At 43.9% G+C, this 19886-nt stretch overlaps 1 protein-coding gene across 1 annotated transcript; it reads left to right on the forward strand.

The window, feature by feature from the left end:
- Window positions 1–824: 824 nt before the first annotated feature.
- On the forward strand, window positions 825–19671 carry PKN3 (protein kinase N3). Its single transcript, XM_063410055.1, is given in 23 exon segments — window positions 825–965; window positions 968–1143; window positions 4470–4752; window positions 5293–5441; window positions 6226–6355; window positions 6468–6619; window positions 6986–7181; window positions 7479–7667; window positions 7915–8024; window positions 8485–8628; window positions 9592–9667; window positions 11092–11278; window positions 11980–12091; window positions 12896–12972; window positions 14282–14348; window positions 14917–15008; window positions 15368–15544; window positions 15637–15699; window positions 16241–16317; window positions 16816–16958; window positions 17192–17299; window positions 17866–17946; window positions 18790–19671. Coding segments are annotated over 23 exon segments (3108 nt in total). The 5' UTR covers window positions 825–859; the 3' UTR covers window positions 19003–19671.
- The last annotated feature ends 215 nt before the right edge of the window (window positions 19672–19886 follow it).

The raw sequence follows: 19886 nt of genomic DNA on the forward strand, positions 1-19886 counted from the left end.
TATTAACAACAGGGACATATTCAAAGGTTTTCTATTAGTTTAAGGCTTTATTAATTCAAGTCAGTCAAGCTAAATCCAAATTTTTAATTTTATGATGAGTTCCTTTTATTAATTACTCAGTTGCAAATCACAAAATGTTTAGGCTAGAAAAACTGTTCTAATTAAATAAAAGGAACACTTCTGTTTATTAGTATATTTCTAAATTTGTATGTGGGAATACTATCACCTCCAAAATTCACAGCTGTGCACTGCTCCATGATTGAAAAGCATATTAGTAGGGTAATAACATTCTGTAATACTTCTAAGGAGCGTCTTTAAACACCTGAAAGCAACAAGTATATTTTTGTTTTGTTTTGAGCACTGGGCCAGTGACACACTGTCAGTTCTGTGTGATGCTGTGGCAGTACTGCAGCACAGTGTTTTCTCACTACGATAGCTGGGGGATTGCTGCCAGCCTCGCCAATGCCTGTGGGATGTTTGTTCACTCAAATATTCAGCAGAAACCTCAGATCCTGCGTGTGAAGGGGCAGTCCTGCAGAGGAAAGTTTCCCCGGAGCCCAGCATTGCGCCAGGCATCGCCCCGTTGCAGGGATGGGGTGCAGGGATCCCGTCGCAAGGAGAGCTGAACTTCGCTGCTTCCCCTGCGGACCAACGCGCCCCTGTGGAGAACTGAAACCGGGAACCAACCATGGCCCCAGCACAAAGGGCCCGGCTGGGGCCACCCGCGGGGGTTTCTGCTCAGAGCGGGGGATCTCCCACTGTGCCTCCCGTCCCCTCCCTTCGGCACGGCCCCGCAGCCCCCGTGCAGCGCGGGCACTGACCCCTGCAGCCTCTCCAGCCTCTCCTTCCCCGGCGGGCCATGTCCGCTACCTCCGCGCCCGCGGCGTCCTCGCTCCATCCCGCCGCCTCACGGGCCCTCGGCCGCGCCTTTCCCCTGGGGGCGGGCGGCACCGCCTCAGCCGGGCCCGCAGCGGCGGCTGCCCCGGGGCCGTGAGGGGAAGGGCGGTTCCCGCTCCCCGGGGCCGCCCGCGGGCAGCTCCCCCGGGCCGCCCCCGCGAGAGGGCGCTGGCGGCGGCCCCGGGACCGCCGAGTTTGAAAAGTGCCGGTCCGGGCGGAGCAATGGCGGCAATGGCGACCCCGCAGGTGAGCGCTGAGGGCTCGGGGGTGGCAGCGGGGCGAGCAGCGCCTGAGGGGAAGGCGGTGCCCGCGCTTTTTGGGGTTCCCTGTGCCCTTTGGGGGTCCCTCCATCCATCCGCCGGCAAAGCGCCGCACCCCGCTCCGCCCTTCGGGGGCCCTTCACGGAGAAAGCACCGCTCCGCCCTTCGGAGGTCCCTCCATCCTTGCCCCCGCCGGGAAAGCACCGCGGCCCTGCTCCCTCTGGGTGTCCCTGTGCCCTTCGGGGGTCCCTCCATCCATCCCCCGACGGGAAAATCCTGTGTCCCGCCCCGCCGGGAGACCCGCAGGGGCGGCTGTGGTGAGGGGCTTCACGCCGCTGCCCCTCCGCTCGCACGGCCGCGCCCTGAGGAGGTGGGAGAGCGTGTGGGAAGCTGGTGGGATCCCCTAAAAATGTCCCGCTTCGCCTCGAGGAAATGGGGTTCGGGCCAGGTTGGTGCCTGCTGAGGAAATCTCTCGGATTCGAGGCGATGTTGGAGGCGAGGCGGCTGCTGGGGCTGGCGCGGGGCCGGGAGGGCAGCCAGGCTGGGAAAACATTGGTGTCTGGAACAAGCTCCCCGGAGAGGGGGAGATGTCCTGCCCTCTTCCCTTGAGACGAAAGTTTGAAGCCTAATCTGGGAAAGAAGGGACAGAGAGACCGACACAAAGAGCGCTGGCTGCCGCCCGGCCGGGTTCTTCCCATGCCGGTGCTTCCTGGGCTCGCTGCTTCCCACCCTCAGCCCTGGAGTTGGGAAGGCTCCAGGCAAGACCAAAGTGCCTTTTTCCTAAGCTAGCTGTGACTTTTTCTTGTAAGACATAAATGTGGCTGGCAAGAGGCTCCCCGATGTGAGTCTCGTCCCCACAGCACAGAGTTGCTGTGAAAGATGCGATTGAAGATGTCCTGGGAATGTTTGGGCTGCAGGGAGGATGGCAGCCTCACCACTGGCATATTAAATCAAATTATAAATCAATTTCTGTGTTAGTAGTGAAAGGGTAAAGACCAGGTCTGCTCTGGGCTTTGTGCAGGTGAAACTCCTTTCCAAGCTGGGCATAATTGATGGGACGGGATCTCCCTGGCTGCAATCCAAAGGATTAAGTGTAACTCATACTGCTGAAATTTTTGCTAGTTAGAAAGCAGTCTGGATACTTGGGTATGACACGAGCCTGGCAGAAGCCCTGGGTGAGCTCCAGTGTCCCCATTGCAAGCCAATTTCAGCTACTTTGGGTATTTCTCTGCAAGCTGTAAATGCATTTCAGGATTGTGTTGGCGACTGACCTTCCCAGGGAACCCAAGAACAGCTGCAGCACAGGCTGTGGCAGTGTCCTGATCCCCCCCCGAAATTCCTGAACCAGAAGGCAAAATGGCTCAACCCAAATGCAAATTTTTCTTTCCTGTGCTTCTCAAAAATGGAGTATTTTATCTTCCTGGTGCAAGCAACGTTGATGTTACAGCACCCTGTGATCCACAGAGGGGAAGATGGGGAAGTGAAACATGTTACATTCTAAATATATTTAGAAATTTAGCCTGGTGCATTAACTGCTATTCAGATTAGCTTTTGGCAGAGACTGATGTGGAGGAAAGTTGACCTGAGAAGTGCTGAGACTGTACCTGTTGTCTGAATCAATACCCAGAGCTTCATATTCAGCACCTTTTATTAGTATTACTGTTGTACCACTGCTCATTCCTTTGCTCTGACTGGATCAAGGGGGGAAAATCCTTACACCCATTTGCATCATTTGGATAGAAGATGAATCTATGTGCTTTTATTAGTTATTTAAATGAGGATTGTAACCATCAAACTCCTTTTAGTAGCTTGCTACAGACTGGATAAAGAGCTTTTTGATTTTCCAACTTAGGGCTGGTAAAGGTTGCCTGTGACTCAGGAACTCCATGATTCAAGTTCTTCCTCACAAAACTTTGGATGTCTTTCAAAGCTCTGGCCTAGTTCCTGGCTTTACTAATTGGGCGAGAACTTCCTGGAATCAGGATGTTAGTCTGAACCTTTTTGTTTTGCTACCAATCTGAACAACTCCTATTTTGGCTATTGCGGCCAAAACTTGGATTTAGGCCAACTTTTAAAATGGATTTTTTTCCTTTTTTCTTTGTGGTATTGGACTGAAATTGTAGCAAAAATTAATCAAGGATGTTTGGTTGAGTCTTTGATTAAGTAGTTGTTTCTGGAGGAGGCTTTGGATGCACAGCACACTCTGGAAGTGCATTAATGTACACGAGTAACACAAAGCCAGCGTGGTTTGTTGTTGGAAATGTGGTCAACCAGTGACAGTGTGTGAAAACAAGTCGGGATTCCTGAGGCCTGTCTTCAGGCACTGATGTGCTCTGTGATGTTAAGCCAGTTACTGTAGCAGTGCTTGACCATTTCTTTTGCGTTTAAGCCATGGGTGTGAGTCATTAATGTGAGGTTGTGAAGGCATTCATTGCTTTGGATGCTCTTTCTGTTGGAGAGAGAAGCACAAGCTCTTGCTTGGATGTGTTCTGGTGTTGGGTACACCCTTAGGGATGCTGTGCAGCTCCTGAGTCCAGTGTTTATTTGGGCAGTGAGATAAACTGGGCATGTCCAGAGTCTGTGACAGACCAGCTCTGTCCAGAGCTGTTGCTGAGCCATATATCACTAAAACCAGTAGTACTGGAAATGATGTAAAACAAAGCCCAGGACAAGCGTGAATGCCACTAATGCTACTCAAAATAATCAGTGTTTAACACAGCCTTTAGAGAACAGAGATTGAGACACCAGTCTGCTCACCATTTCAGACACAGAAGACAGACATATTCTTTTGCATGTTCATTTCTAGAAACAGCTGTAGGGCTTGTGTTTTTCTTCTTCAGGGACAACAGCTGAGGGTTAACACATGCTTGTGGCATTCCTAAAAGCTCTAACAGATTAGCTGAGATGTGTCTTTGAGCAGTCAGCATCAAGGCATAATCAGATAAAAATCTCTATCTAAAACATGATACTGGTAAAAGTTAATGTTGATCAGAACAAGAGCAAGTATTGGCTGAGCTTTGATTCTTGAAGAATAAAGATGTGTGTAGACAATAAATAGCAAGGGGATGAGTAAGATGAAGGTTCTTCTCCATTATGGTTTAAAATCAAATTAAGGCATGTTAAGATCAAAGTTGTGTTCTGTCCTCTGCAATTGCAATGTAGGTTTGTCTTGAAAAATTGGTGAAAAAATTGACTTCAGAATTTCTGAATGAAATGAAGGAGTGGGATTATGAGGGTATTGCTGCAGTGTTGTAAAAATGGTTGGGCAGTGCTGTCTCTGAAATGCTCTTGCTCAATGCTCTTGGGCTGCAGGGCAGCTCTCTCTTGCAGCTGGGCAATGGTGTGAATTTAATGGACCCAAGCTTCCAGCAGAAGCTGGAAGGTGAGAAGGAACTGCTTCGCCGGGCTATACAGAAAGAGCTGAAGATTAAGGAGGGAGCAGAAAACCTGCGCAAAGCGACGACAGACAGAAAGAATCTTGCTCACATCGAGCACGTGCTGAAATGTTCCAACCGAAAGCTGGAGCAGCTGCATTGGGAACTTCAGGAGCTCAATGCAAGGATTGTGATAACAGACAAAGAGGAGAGTGTGACAGGTAGGTCTGGGGTCATGGTTGACTGGAACATTCTGTTAGAGTGCTTCAGTCTTTAGAGATATTGAATTGATACAGTCTTCTATTGAGGGCTCATGAGTAGTGGGAGCCTCTTGGTATTTAGCTGATGAAATTATCTGGGGTATAAAAAGTTCAGAATGGTGCTATAAAGGTGAAAGGAGGAGTAGGGAGAAAACCAGCTGAGAGTGGTGGGCGTGGACAATATTCAGGAATGGATTGTAGGTGGAATTGAAGAGGTTTGAATAAAGTTTCTGGGCAGTTGCACATCCAAGCATTTTATAAGATGAATGATTATAAAATGGGAAGAGTGCTTTTTAGGATGGGTTCGTTGATAAATTAAGAAATATTTACAGATATGAGCTTGAGCTTCATTTGAAAGTGTTTCCCAGCCAGTTTTGTAGACAAGACCTTTTTGTACCTTATTTTATAGCTTAACATTCCTTTGCAGAGTCACCCATCTATAACCCAGTGAAATGAAACGAGACAAGATGACTAATGGTATTGATTGTGTTATTTGTGCAGATGGATCTGTATCTCCAGATCCCTGTCTCTGGGAAAGAAACCCAGACCCCATGGCAAGGAAGGTTGAAGCTTTGAAAAAGCAGCTGCACGTTGAAATGAAAGTGAAACAAGGAGCTGAGAACATGATCCAAATGTATTCAGCATCCAAGGTAAGCAGGAATTAAGAGCCATTTGGGAGCATGGATTGCTGGATCAACATTTGTATTTTAAGTCGATACACAAATCTCTCTCTGATAATTGATGTGGGAGAGAAATTAATTTGCAAAGCTTGCTTGCCTGAATCCTAGCTCTGTACTTTGAGTCTCAGCATAAAGACAGCACGTAAGAGGTACATTAAGTCACTGACAAGGAAAGAGAGCTCATAAAGCATTGGTGTTGTAACTGAGTTAGTTGGTGTGATGTTTTGATATTGTTGAGTTGTTTAGGATAAAGCACAGGATGTGGTATCTCTTGATATGAGAAAAATTTTTAGAGGTTTACTGGATTCATATTCATCTCATTTTTTGAGGTTGGCATAATTGTATTTAGAAGTCAAAAGACAAATTAAAAAATTTCAAATCTAAGCTTATTATGACGCTTAATTCAATAAGACCAGCAGTGTAAGAGGGCTGTGATATTTTTTATTTTTTCAAAACCTCTGCTCACAGAACACTGTAAGTGCAGTTAACCAGGGAACAACAAGTCTCAATGACTGCAGGATTTGGCATTAACTGGGCACGTCCTTGACCTGTCCTTTCCCTCTGCGAATGGAGATTGTGATCTCAGAGTCCTTGATCCTCAGTGGTGCCTCCTTTGCATAACCACTTGTATTCCATTCCAAAGTCAGGTTTGAGCCTTCCTGCAAGTACCACCTCACCCTCATATGTGAACCCATCATTATCACCCATTTTTAGTGATCATGGTTCTCTCTTGGCATCTGATTCCTTTCGGCAGGAGCGGAAGCTGTTGGCTACAGCTCAGCAGATGCTTCAGGACAGCAAGACAAAGATTGAAATAATCCGCATGCACATTGTGAAAGTATCCCAGGCAGGAGGAGGGATGGAAGATACAGTGGATCCAGCAGGTAACAAGCTTTAAGTGACTGATACAGCCCACACCAGATGCAGGCAGAGCCTGAGATCCACAGTACTTGGCTGATTTTCATCCTTGCCTTGTTTTACCTCCCAAATGGCCAGTGAGGATGGGGACCACCATCAGTGCTTTGGAGCTGCGGATCGAGGAGCTGAGGCATCACCTGCGCATTGAAGCTGCCGTGGCAGAGGGGGCAAAGAACGTGCTGAAGATCCTGGGGGGCAGTCGGGTACAGGATCGCAAGTTTTTGGCTGAGGTAAGCAGGCATTGCTCAGGCCTTCTTGAGAGGGTGCTTTCATGCCCCCACATCAGTGATTTAGCATGAATGAGCAGGGTTAACTAAGTTACTAATTTAGGAATTTCCTGTCTCTCTGTGGAGACAGACTGGGATCCCTTTCCCTTCTAGGGATAGTGTTCCTTGCTTTGGTGAAATTTCTCAGGAACATCAGTAGTGACACTGGTGGGGGTTCAAACTTTATGGAAAAATACTTTATCTTTGTCCTGTATTAGCAAAATGTTGTCTTGTTGGTTTTTTTCTGAGCTTACTCTAGTTCATAATACCTGGTCTGAGGCTCTACATGGAAAATTTCTACCTTCTTTCTGTTCTCCTTCACACTGGTAGGCTCAGGGTCGTTTGCAAGAATCCTCTCAGAAGATTGATCTGCTGCGCTTCTCCCTGGAACGTCAGCTCAGTGAGCTTTCTCCTGATCACCCAAAAAGAGCACTCATCAAACAGGAACTAGTAAACACTTCCTCCCTGGGAGCCCGGCATGGCAGCATCCCACCCACTTCAGTCATCAAACCTACAGCCCTTACAGGTAAAGGGATCCTGCATGACACGTTGTTGTGAGGAGGACAGAGACAAAAATGAATTCTAGTTCTTCTCGTTATTTTTATATGGACACTGGATTTTCTAGGAGCTTGAGTTCTGTCTTCTAGGTCAGGCAGAGCTTTCTGAGCATACAGATTTGCAGTCAATTAATCTGGAGTCAATTTAAACTACTAACCAAGAAATCATGAATCTGGGAAATTCTGGGACCTCTTTGAGATCAGGGTGGCTGGAATCACTTTATCTTTTACATAATAATATTTGTTATTCTCCTAAAATTCCTCAGGAACACTGGAAGTGAGGCTGATGGGGTGTCAGGATCTATTGGAAAACGTTCCAGGGCGTTCCCGAATGACGAGTTCTTCTCCCATCTGTGGCAGCCCCAGTGATCTGAGGTCCCTTTCCCGGACACGAGTTGGCCTGGGCATCCACGGCCGTGGTGTGGCAGGAAAATACCGGAATGAAGAGCCATGTAGTGAGTACAGGCTTTCCTGCTGACCTGCCTGTGGCAGGGTGGAGCAAGGGGGCTTCTCACGGGGTCAGCCTGGTATGAATGTTGTTATAATAAACCTGATTTCTGCAGAACTAAGAGAGAATGAATTGCATTATGCCTCGTCCTCCTAGAAATTGGAATCTCCAGGAAGTTGGTTGGGATGTCCACCCTCAGCATGAGAGATTTTCTTTGGTGAAATGTTATAATCCATGCTTCCTCCTTTGTCCAGATGAGGTCCTTGCTGTGCTCAAAGTGGACAATAAAGTGGTTGGCCAAACAAACTGGGGACCAGTTAATAACCAGGCGTGGGACCAGAGCTTTGCCATTGAGCTGGACCGGGTAAGTCTGCCTCAGATTCATGTGGTGTTTGTTTTTCCATTTAACCTTACCTGATTTGCTTGTTTAGCTGCCATTCCACTTAACCCTGGATTGCTGCTGTCCCCATGTCCTTTGATTTGCCAGTTAGCTCGGCCTTCCCCTGAAGGCAGAGCATCTCTGCCAGAAATTCAGCTTGAACAGCATCTGCTGTCCTTCTCTCCTTATCTGAGCAGTTTTGTTTCATCTTATCAGCAATGTGGCTCTTGGGGAGCCAAGACAGCAGCCTCCAAGAAGGTCTGTAGCTTAGAAAATCTAAGAACATCAAAAGCAGGGAACAGAAGCACTAAAGAAGTTTTTTATGCCTACTCTTTTTTTACTGATTTTTTTTTTTTTACAAATACATGTGCATTTTCCAGATCATGGAGCAGTATGTAATTATTCTGCCTTTGTTTTCTCCCCCACCATTTACCCATCCCACCAGTCTCGTGAGCTAGAAATTGCAATTTATTGGAGAGATTGGAGAGAACTCTGTGCAGTGAAGTTTTTACGTTTGGATGATTTTCTTGATAATGAACGTCATGGGATGTGCCTCTCACTGGAGCCCCAAGGAATGCTTTTTGCAGAGGTATAAATGTAAGCTTTGTTTCTTTTTCGGAGAATTCTGTCTGTTTAGGGTGTCTGCCCTGAAGGCAGTTGTTCAACCCAGAATACAAGGAATGGAAGGAGCAATAGTCTAGAAGGATAGAATGATACCTGAAACCCTCTTGCATCAGTAGCCCATATAAGAATAAGGAACATGATATAATAGATGTGCACATGCCATAGCCTGGAGTGACTCTTCAGCTGCTCCACTGTAATTATGTGTGTGTGCTGTGAAATCCGTTCATTTTTATTTGCTTTCGTTGTGAGTCATTGGTGGCACTTTAATTAAACATATGGCTTAATGGTCAGGATTGAATCACAGAAACTGTAGAATCAGAGATCCAAACTCCCTCTGGCTATGCTTATTTTATCATCTTTCTGAGGCTAATAATAGTTTGAAGTGTCATCAATGTAGAGATCATCTTGATAATCCCTTAAAAGCCACAGTCTTTTTTCCTTTGTGTTGTGATGAAAGTTCCTGTGGTTATCATTCCAAAGTAGGATCTGAACCTCATGTACCTACATTTGCCTCCTCTCCCTGCCTTCTTGCATTTTGTGGTTGGTTTGTGGCATTTGGTTTTGGTTTTTTTTTTTTTTTGTTTTTACTTCTGTGCCGCGAACTACTGTGTCTGTTATCCTACAAATGGGCGTGTTCTTTATGCATGGCTTCAGAAATTAGATAGTTTTTGGGAGATACAAATTGGTCTTAGTTCTGGGGGTTTTCTGAATTTCAGGTAGTAGATAACTCCAATCTCTAAACCCACAATTGAAGTAGCAGCTGATTAGAGAGTGAATCTGGAATAAACGAGTCTGGAGTCTGGGAGTGACTCGAAACTTACCAAAAGGATAGGAATGGAAATTTTGATGAGAAAACAGGCTTGTGTGAAAATTCAGGTTTACAATTTAAATGGATAATCCTGACAAATCCTTTTTACTTCTCTGTCAGGTGATGTTTTGTAATCCTGTCATTGAGAGGAAGCCAAAACTGCAGCGACAGAAGCGTATTTTCCCCAAACAGAAAGGTGAGTTGCTGGAGGAGTGACTGTCCAGGGTGAGAGCAGGGGTTTTCACAAGGTTCTGCTGTCCTACTCAATCTGGGAGATGTTAAAACTCTTGCTAATTACTGTGTATGTGGAAGTTTGTTCAGTCACATGAAGTGCGGGCAGTCTGGCTGCAGCACCATCTGTAATGTAGTATTGTCATCTGTCATGTAGTCATGTGGTGTTGATCAAAATTAACATTGCTAGGAGGATTTAATTGCTAGTTATTTAACAGACTACTTAGCTCTGGGGCCTCCAGCATAAGGAGGACATGGACCTCTTGAAGCAGGGAGGGCCACCAAGATGCTCAGAGGGCTGGAGCCCTCTGCTGTGGACACAGGCTGAGAGAACTGGGGCTGTTCAGCTCAGAGAGGGCTCTTGGGAGACCTTGGAGCCGCTCCCAGTGCCTTAAAGACGCTCCAAGAAAGCTGGACAGGGACTTTGGACAAGGGTCTGGAGTGACAGAACAAAGGGAGAATGGCTTCCCACTGACAGGGCAGGATTAGAAGGGATATTGGGAAGAATTTGTTCCCTGTGAGGGTGGTGAGGCACAGAGAAGCTGTGGCTGCACCATCCCTGGAAGTGTCCAAGGCCAGGTTGGACAGGGCTTGGAGCAACCTGGAACAGTGGAAAATCTCCCTGCCCATGGCAGGGGATTTGAATTAGATGGTCATTAAGGTCCCTTCCAACCCAAACCATTCCATGATTCTGTAAGAAGATCCAGGACTCAAACTGTACTGATTTAACCAGCCATGCTGTTACTGATGAACAGATATTGGAAGGTTTTCTGGAAAACTCTGAATTACAGAACACTGTAGCATGAACAGGCTACTTACTATCTATCAGGTCTCTAGAGCTGGCATCTCAGATTTATGAGATTTATGGACTGGAATAGCTTGCATACTTTCTTATTTCTCTGCAAATTCTTTATTGTGAAGTTGAATAAGGTTAAACTTTACATACCAAGCTTTTGTGACAGTGGGGATAAATGAGATTTTATATTTATACTCTTTAGGAAGTAGTAAAAAGAATGAAAACATCCCAAATGTTTTACTCTTTTAAACACATTTTCAGAAACTTCCTGTTATAGGCTGCATAATTAAAATGTAGTGTTGAAAGAGAAGAAAACCTGACTTGAAGTAAAATCAATTTTTAATGTTCTATTAAATTTCAACTTGAAAATTGTTTTGGTATTATATAGAGCTGAACTTAGGTGAAACAGCAGATCTGTTTCATCATCATCATTATTAATCTTTATTCCCAGAAGAAAAGCCCATTCTCCCAAGGGTGAGCTACCCTTTTGGGGTGACCCACAGGTGTTTGGTTGAAAACTAGAGTTTAACACTATGTGAGATTGTAATTTGTGTGTTATAATCTTACTGGTGGTTTGACTCTGACTCCTCCAGGGAAGGAATTCCTGCGAGCTCCTCAGATGAACATGAATGTTGCAGCTTGGGGTCGCCTGATGATGAGTTTCCTCCCTCCCTGCAGTTCCATCAGCACTCTGAGTCCCCCACTTCATGATCCCAATCACACAGACTTTCCTCCAGTTTCCCCACAAAGTCACGGTGATTCAGTGCCCAAATTGAGTAGGTAAGTGATGTCCTGAGTGTTGTGTAACACTCTGGGATGGGTGTAGGGTAGATCTTAAAATTCTGTTGCACCTTACTTAGGTGGAGGAAGACATTGATGAGAAAAATTTATCTGTCTAAAAAAAAAGATGTACAGTTTCTGTGCTCTAAAGGAAAGAAAATTCCATTCATTAAATGTCTTCACCAGTGCAGTAACTGATCTATGCAAGCTCACCATGTGATTGTTGTGATAAAAATGCACTCTGTTTTATGAGTAATGTAGCACTCAGAAGGGACATAGTTGAGATTTTGAACATGCTGTAGAAGAAAATATCCCCCCAAATAATTTCTGCTTAAATTGAATCAGTTGTTCTCTGAAGAGATTATTCCCACTGAGGCAGAGGATCTAGGAAAAAAAAAAAAAGACTCAGTTACTGTGTTGCAATTAAAATCAAGATTTCTTTAAATTCTTGTTTCTACATACTTGTGTTTCAATAATTTTATAGCATCAGAGAGCCAGTGTTAGAATGTGAGTCTAACCAACTTTTAATTAATTTAGGAGAGAATATATCTTACTGGTAGTTCACAGAGTTGTGGTGTGAGTCAGGGAGTCCTGTTGTCCAGTGATTTGAACTGAACTAGCACAGCAGAGGTGCTGCAAAGGTGTCTGTGTACAATGCTCTGCCCTAAGGCAAAATCTTCAATTCTGTCCTACAAATGCAGTGACTTTCCTGGGGCTAAGCTTACATGTGCTGATGAAGCACCACCCAAGCCTCCACGCCTTTTTCTGGTGGCCAACTCCAAGGAATCAACTCCATCTCCTGCAGATTCTCCGGTAACCATCTGGGCTAATTGGGAATGTTGCCTTTGCTGGTTGGTGTTCTTTCAAGGCCCTGTTCTTCTTCCTTGTTTATTCCTTAAGAAATTTGCTGTACTTTTTAGACAGGTGCTTCATTAGCTGGAATTCAGAATCCAGTGAACCATTTTGGCATGGAGTCTTCAAAAAGAGTTGCACTTTCCCCCTCGCTCCCCCTTTTTATAAAAATTATAACTGGCTTTTCTTGGAGAAGCAAAATGGGAGGTATGTCAGCATTGGGAGTTCAGGGCAAGAGTACAGAACAGACTGCACAGAGAAAGCAGGGAAGGAGGGTCAGCAAGGCTTTCAGGAGCAAATTAGGTTCTTTGTCATTAAAGGAATTGGCCAAAACCAAGAGCAGCTCTACTTTTCTGACAGAAAGGAGCAGGGAAATTGCTTTGAGCACTAAAATGACCTATTCTGCCACTTTTTACCCTTTCTCATTTGGCATTTATGATAGAGAAAAATGCTTTCTTTGATCATTGTGACTCTTGACATGAGATGCCATTTTCTAGGAAGTAAATGTTCTATCCTAAACTTTTAAAAGTGTTTCTTTGAAAAGATTTGACCCTATAAAAATTATTGTATATGGGAATATTTTTGTGTGCTCATAGATTATCTGGTTTTATACTATTTACCTCCAAGCAGAGACAATGACCATCTGTGATAATATGTCTGTGGTCGTGCTGGATCCTGGCAGAGGAGAAAAATTGGATGTGGGTGTTCAGGTTAGACTTTATGATTTCAGAGAATGACCCACTGTATTTTTCTTTCTCCTCGTAGTGCCTGAAGAGGCTACATGTTGAGGAGAAGTCTAGCAGCTCTCCTGTAACAGGATTTCCAATCCCAGCATCTCCAAGGTAACTGTGGATGGTATGGGCTGTCTCAGGTCACAGATTAAAGAGTCACTGGGCTCAAATGTTTGAGCATAAAGTCTGAAATTCTGCTCAAGGTGTGCTTTGGTTTCTCAGCAGCAAATTCTTAATGCTGACTGTGGACAGTACAAGGAAAAATCTGCTCTGAACTTCACTTGTTCAGAAGTCTGCTGTGTCTAATCTGTTCATTAACCCAAATAGTGAGTCTGTTGGTAGATTGTGTAGACTGCATTGTAAGAGGTGATTTAATAGAAGATAAAATAATTTAGCTGCCTTCAAGGGCTTCCTTGTGTTTGAAGTGCTGTGGTGTAGTATATTTAGATGTGTCTGTGTGCTAACTAATACATTCCAGAACTACTTATGGCATTCCTCACACTTTTCTATTTCTATTGATTTGCAGTACATTGTCTCCCATTATGATGGGAGGCATAAAACAGGAAGTTGAATATAGTCTGTGGCACTTACACTGACATATCTTGTATGTAACAGGGATACACAGTTCAAATATATCCAAGAGAAGTAGAAAACCAGTTTACTATTGTTGACCAAAGGCTGACTTAAAAAGCAGAAACAGCAAAATCTTCATGGACAGATACTCAGCTCTTCACTTCCCTTTACTGGAGGAGTATAGAGTGTTTGTTGCCTTTTAAAAATGATCCTGGTCTAAAGTATTTAGGGTGTAGGTTGTTTTGGTTTTTTTAATTATTTGCTAGCAGTTTTGTGGCCTGAGTTTCCTTGATAACACCTTGTGGCTGACATTACATTTTATGGCATCTCTTTATTCAGCCCTTTTCTTCCAACAACATGTTGTCTGTTGTCCCAGTGTGTTTTATTTCCAGTTCCTGCTTGAGAACTCCTGTTCTTCTTACACCCTTGTCCTCCTAGCACTGTAGACATGTTCATGTGTGATTACAACTGCTGCTGAGCCCGCTCAAAGGAGCGTAGGTGAAATTGAGTTTTGCTACCCCAAGGATGAGAGTGGAGAGGAGCTGATCCTGTTATTGAAAGTAACTGAGAGAACAAGCCTAGAAGAGTCAGAATTGTTGTTCCTGTTGCCAGTACAGGTGGAAGTCAGACTGCTGCCAATTTCCTTACATCAGGGTTACCTTCTCCTTTCTTAAGTGGCAGAAGAGCAGCACAAGCTTTAGTTGTCAGGATTAGGTGAGGAGTGGTTGGCACAGCTGATTGCTTTCCTTTTTGCTGTACAGAGCTTATTCCCTTGACACAAACACACAATCCTTTATTACCTGCTCATGCATCTCCTGGGTACTGTTTCTTCTCTGTTTATCTGCAGGAAAAGGACAGTTCAGCTGGAGGATTTTCACTGCATCGCTATGTTGGGCCGTGGCCACTTTGGGAAGGTAGTAGAGAAGTACAGTGTGGAGGAGGGCAGTGGTTGTGACAGTGGGGCTCTGCCTGGGGGTCTGAATAGAAACACTGCAGTACAGGAGAGATCTGTTGCAGTGCAGATACCAACAACAAACCCAGCCCAGCCACACAAGCAGCTGGTGACTGTTGTTAACAGTCAAAATTCCTGAGGATTTGTGACTTCAAAGCCTGGAGAAAGCTGCCCTGAGAGTGCTAAATCAAAGCACACTGTTAGCATTCCTTTCATGAAGATCACTAGTGGAAGAGGTCCATCCCCAAACTGTGTATAGCTCCCTCTGTGAGAACTTGAGGGGCTCCTAAAGCACTGAGCCAGGTGTGATAGTACTGTTTGGGAGAAGGACATAACTTACACTGACATCCTTCTGGACTGCTGCAGCACAAGGAGCAAAACAGAAGTGCTCTGTTTTTGGAGTTCCTTGAGTTTGGTTTTGAGGATGACTGTCTGGAGTGGATGGAAATAGTTGGTGTCGATTTGAGTTAAAGTAATCTGATAAGGAAATATGAGATCATTTGAAGTACAGCTGTTCTGTTGTCTTTCAGGTACTGCTGGCCCAATACAAGGCAACTGGGAAGCTGTATGCCATCAAAGCCTTGAAGAAAAAAGACATTATTAGGAGAGATGAAATTGATAGGTGAGATTTGTTTAGAGATGATGCTATTGCCAGAGACTACATTGCCACAACTGTAATCAAATGTTAGCAGGTATGGTGTGTACTGGCTGTGGCACTCTTAAGATTAAATGTGACTTTAAGACTTGGGTAACTAAAATCAGAAATAAGGAAACTTAAAGTGGTCTCTAACTTCTGTAAGAATGACACCTGAAGAACACTCAAAAACTCAAGGTTTGGAAGTATATAAGATAAATATTATATTAGCCCTCACTTTTAATTTCTCTAACTTCAGATGCAAAGATTTTCTTTTCCATCCTCTCTTTCTCAAAACAGGCTTTTCTGTTTAACACTGACGTTTTTGTTCTTTCAAATCTCTTCAGCTTGAACTGTGAGAAGCGAATATTTGAGGTGGTCAATTCTTCTGATCATCCCTTCCTTGTGAACATGTTTGCATGCTTCCAGACCCCTCACCACGCCTGTTTTGTGATGGAATACACTCCAGGGGGGGATCTGATGATGCGCATACACGAAGATGTCTTTCCAGAGCATATGGCACAGTGAGTTAGAATTAGTCTTGTCTCCAGGCACTATTAAATTTTTAACTTGAATCTCATATATTTATTGCCTGATAACTATTTCTGTCTTTTAGGTTTTATACAGCCTGTGTAGTCTTGGGGCTCCAGTTCTTGCATGAGAAGAAAATTGTTTATAGGTAATACAGCAGAGACTCAAGACAGTTCAGCAACTCGAAGGTTGATTTTTCCTGTAGCTGTGTCTGGAGCTCACTCTCTTGCTGGGGTTTCTAATCTTTCTGCCTGCCTTTGTTTTCCCTGTCACTATCAGCATGTTCATCGTGCTCACAGTAGAGAAAGTCACCTAGAAGCTATTCATCTGGCATGTTGCAGGTGATTAATCCTCTGTGACATGTCAATACATTCTGGGGGGCACCTGTAAGTCACTGTTTTCTTTTTCACTGGGATAGTCAGGTAATTTGTCATGGTGTTGTGGGAGCTCTTTTCCAGATGAATAAGCCCCACTCAGCTCCAAGCTGCTTTGTGAGCCTTTCATTTAGGGGAAAATACCAATCAGTTAAGGGGAGTCTTCCAAATAATGCATGATTAAATCAAATGTAGACTTTACTCAATCTAGATTTTATTCTCTTTATTAACATCTACCTTCTGCCTCTTGCAAAACATATTGGGTGGCATCCTCAGTCTTCATCCACTGTTTTCTTTCATCTCCTTTGCACGCAGGGACCTGAAATTGGATAATCTCCTTTTAGATGCTGAAGGATTTGTGAAGATCGCAGATTTTGGATTGTGTAAGGAAGGTGAGTAACTGGAAAAGCTGAAATTGAGCCATCAGGATCAGTTTAGGGTCTGGGCTTTAGTAGATGTTTGTGTGTAACTTGTATTAATCCCCTTTTAAAAACATAAAATCAAAAAAGCCAAACAACAAAAACCTCCTCACCTATCTGGCCATGATGAGTTTGGGAAGAATACTTTGTTGTGTAATCTGCAAGAGACTTATGAAAGCATTTAAAATATTCTTGTTTGCTCAGAGGAGCCAGAATACAGGATAATATAAAACATGTAAATGAGCAGTGGAACATGCAGGAAATTCCCTGGGGTTTGCTGTTTATTTAAGCATTGTCTGTGTATTTGTTATTTGGTGTCATTGGGGCCTCAGGTTCCACACTTTCCACTTGCAATTCGCCTTGCCCAGGTAACAACATCAGGTGACAAACTACAGCTTTCAGGAGGTGAGGCTGCATCAGATCCATTCAGTAATTTGTGCTGGATTTTACCAAAGTGTCCTTTTCGTACAGGAATAGGTTTTGGAGACCGGACAAACACCTTCTGTGGCACCCCTGAGTTTCTGGCCCCAGAAGTGCTGACAGACATCTCGTACACGCGGGCAGTGGACTGGTGGGGCCTGGGTGTGCTCATTTATGAGATGCTTGTTGGTGAGGTAAGGCCAGCTTCCCTCAAGGGCATCTCACTAACCAGGCTTAGGGACCTGACCAATCGAGGTAAAATTTTGCTAAATGTAGCCAACTATTTATTGGTACTTCAGTTACATTTTTCTCATTCATAGTGCTTGCCAAACAGTTATTAATCCATACAACTCCCTGCTATTCATGCTTATTTAATAGTGAGGAGTGGGTGCTATGTGGATTGAATAATAGAATGTCCCAATTGCAGTCACCATTCCCTGGAGATGATGAGGAGGAAGTCTTTGACAGCATTGTCAATGATGAAGTGCGATATCCACGATTCCTTTCAACCGAAGCACTTTCCATAATCCGTAAGGTAAAGGGCTGATGGGTCTCTGGGAGCCTGAGGAATCTGCATTTACTGTGTGAGTGGATCCAGAGGGACTTGATTAGGATTGTATAGCACTTCTGTGTGTAATCTGGAGCTGCCTACATAGGCTAAGGAAATAATTAAATTTTCCACATACTTTCCCTTCCTTCTCTTTACATAAACAGAATTCTTCCTTGTAAGGATGACTAAGCAGGCTGCTTGCTGTTCCTGCTAAGTCTGGCACAGAGAACTGATGATTCAAGGGCAGGAATGTCAGAGCCCTTCAGTGGAAATGGCTGGATTCAGTTTTTAAATGTGACCCCATAGTCACAGGTGCACAATTAAGCTGAGATGTTCCATGCAGTTTATGGCAGGTATCTGATTGCTGTTGGCAAATTGTTTACAAGGAGCTAGGTCTGAGTTATTCCTGGCAGATGATGACCTTGGTGCAAAGTGAGAATGAGGAAACACCGAGGGATTAGTCCACCTCCTTTCTTCTGTTTTTCTCTCTGGAACATTATTTCTGTTCATCCTTGTTCCTATTGTTTAATTTTGAACTGATATTTCTGCAGCTGCTTCGGAAATGTCCAGAGCGTAGACTGGGAGCAGGGGAAAAAGATGCAGAAGAGATTAAAATTCAGCCCTTTTTTAAGGTAGGAACTTGGTTTATACCTCTCCCTTGTTTCTTGTGCCTGAGCAGAGAGTGATTTGGTCTCTGTTGATATAGAGGCTTATTTCCCTTTGTTATCAGGGAGATCTTAGTGACAGTTTCTGTTGCACCTCATTGCTCCTTTCAGGAATATGTGATTCAAGTCTTCCTTAAAATAACACCCCCCAAGTCTGTTTTCTGGGATCTTTATGCTTCCAAAGCCAGTTTATTTCTGATCGTGCTGCTTCTGTGTACAAATATACTTAACTTTAGAGGCATGAACAAATATTCCTTTTAAAATCAAACTGCAGCATCAAAGATGTTATCTAGTGATGACAGTGATTGCCAGTCAGTCTATTTGATTACCTGCATTTGCAGGATACATGTGACTCTTAAGAGAAATGGAGATTAAATTGCTTTGTGTCAGGGGTATATGTCTGTTCCAGGCAAAGATGTTGCCATCCCTCCTCATTATTACTCATCTGCCCAAAAGTTTTTAGCCTTATAACCCTTGTGTGGCTTTGCACTGGAGCAAGAAGAGAACTTGGATGTCAGCAGAAATTGCTGGGATCCACAGATTCACCTGGCCAGATCACCAGATTCACAGCTGAGCTGTAGTTTTATCCCTCCTAAATACAGTTGTAGCTGTAAAAATACACTGCATGGAATCTCTGCACTACCTCCCATGCTGTTTATTTTGGGCCTTTTTCAGTTCCTTTTTTTTAATTAGTAGAAATAAGACATGTTGCAAATGATCCGTAAGGGAGGCTTCAATTCTCCATCTGACTTTCACATTTCATAAATAATCCTTGTGTCAATCTAGCCTGTTTCCTTCCTTTCCTTACAGGGAATTGATTGGGATGCCTTGTTTGCCAGGAGGCTGAAGCCTCCCTTTGTGCCCACGTTAAGAGATCCAACCGACATCAGCAACTTCGATGAGGAGTTCACTTCCCAAAAGCCAATCCTTACTCCTCCTGAGGAGGTTTCTCTCCTAACCCGTAAGGAGCAGACTGTCTTCAAGGACTTTGACTTTGTTTCCAGACACCTTTTAGATGTGTGATCCCTGGGCTATGAAAACATGAAGAGACTGTTACCACCTTGAGAGAGCATAGAGAAGACTTTGCAGGGCCAGTGGAAAAGCCAACAGGATTTTAATACAGATAGTGCTGATGGCCCCAGGGTGAGGTGCCCTGCAAGCTGAATTAACCTGCTGTTGCTTTTCCAGCCTCATTTGTTGGAAGGATCCTGGATGTCAATTACCTTTAAGGAATAATTAATGTTTGACTGTGTGTAACTTCTTCTGTCACTGAATGTAGATGAAATTTGGAATTTAAGCTGGACTTGATGAAATCAAATCATCTCTGCAACCCAGGTTACTCTTTGCAAAAAGCCTAAGTAAGTAGTGTGACTTTTTAAAGTTGTAGCATAGTAGGGGAATGGCCACTGATTTTCTAGAGATTCCCTCCTGGTAATGATTTTATGCCATTTCCCACTCATTAAAATATGTATGCCAGACAAGGAATGGATTTTAACACTACCAAGACAATGATGTTTGATAATGATCCAAGTGATTTATCAGAAGGAAGATGAATCTTTCTACTTAAGGTTGCCAACTCTTAGCTATTGTTTTTAATGATATCAAACTCCATAGCTTTTGCACATGTTTTTTTTTCTTTTTTGAAAATAAAGATATCTTTCCATATAATAAATACCCATCTTTTCATCTCCTTTGTGTCAGCAGAATGTTTCAGGTCAGGGCTAACCAGAATGCTCAACAAGCAGAATTTTAGATTTCTCCATAAATGCCAGTGGTAATATTTTCTTTCTTTCTTCCTTCTCACTCAGGTTGTCTGTGCACATTTTGCACGGTGTCATCAGCTGTCAGATACCAATGACTGCAGTCAGGTTATCTCTCCACAGATTTTATCATTTTGTACATCCTGT

This window comes from Prinia subflava, chromosome 12, assembly GCF_021018805.1.
Source record: "Prinia subflava isolate CZ2003 ecotype Zambia chromosome 12, Cam_Psub_1.2, whole genome shotgun sequence".
Taxonomy (NCBI): domain Eukaryota; kingdom Metazoa; phylum Chordata; class Aves; order Passeriformes; family Cisticolidae; genus Prinia; species Prinia subflava.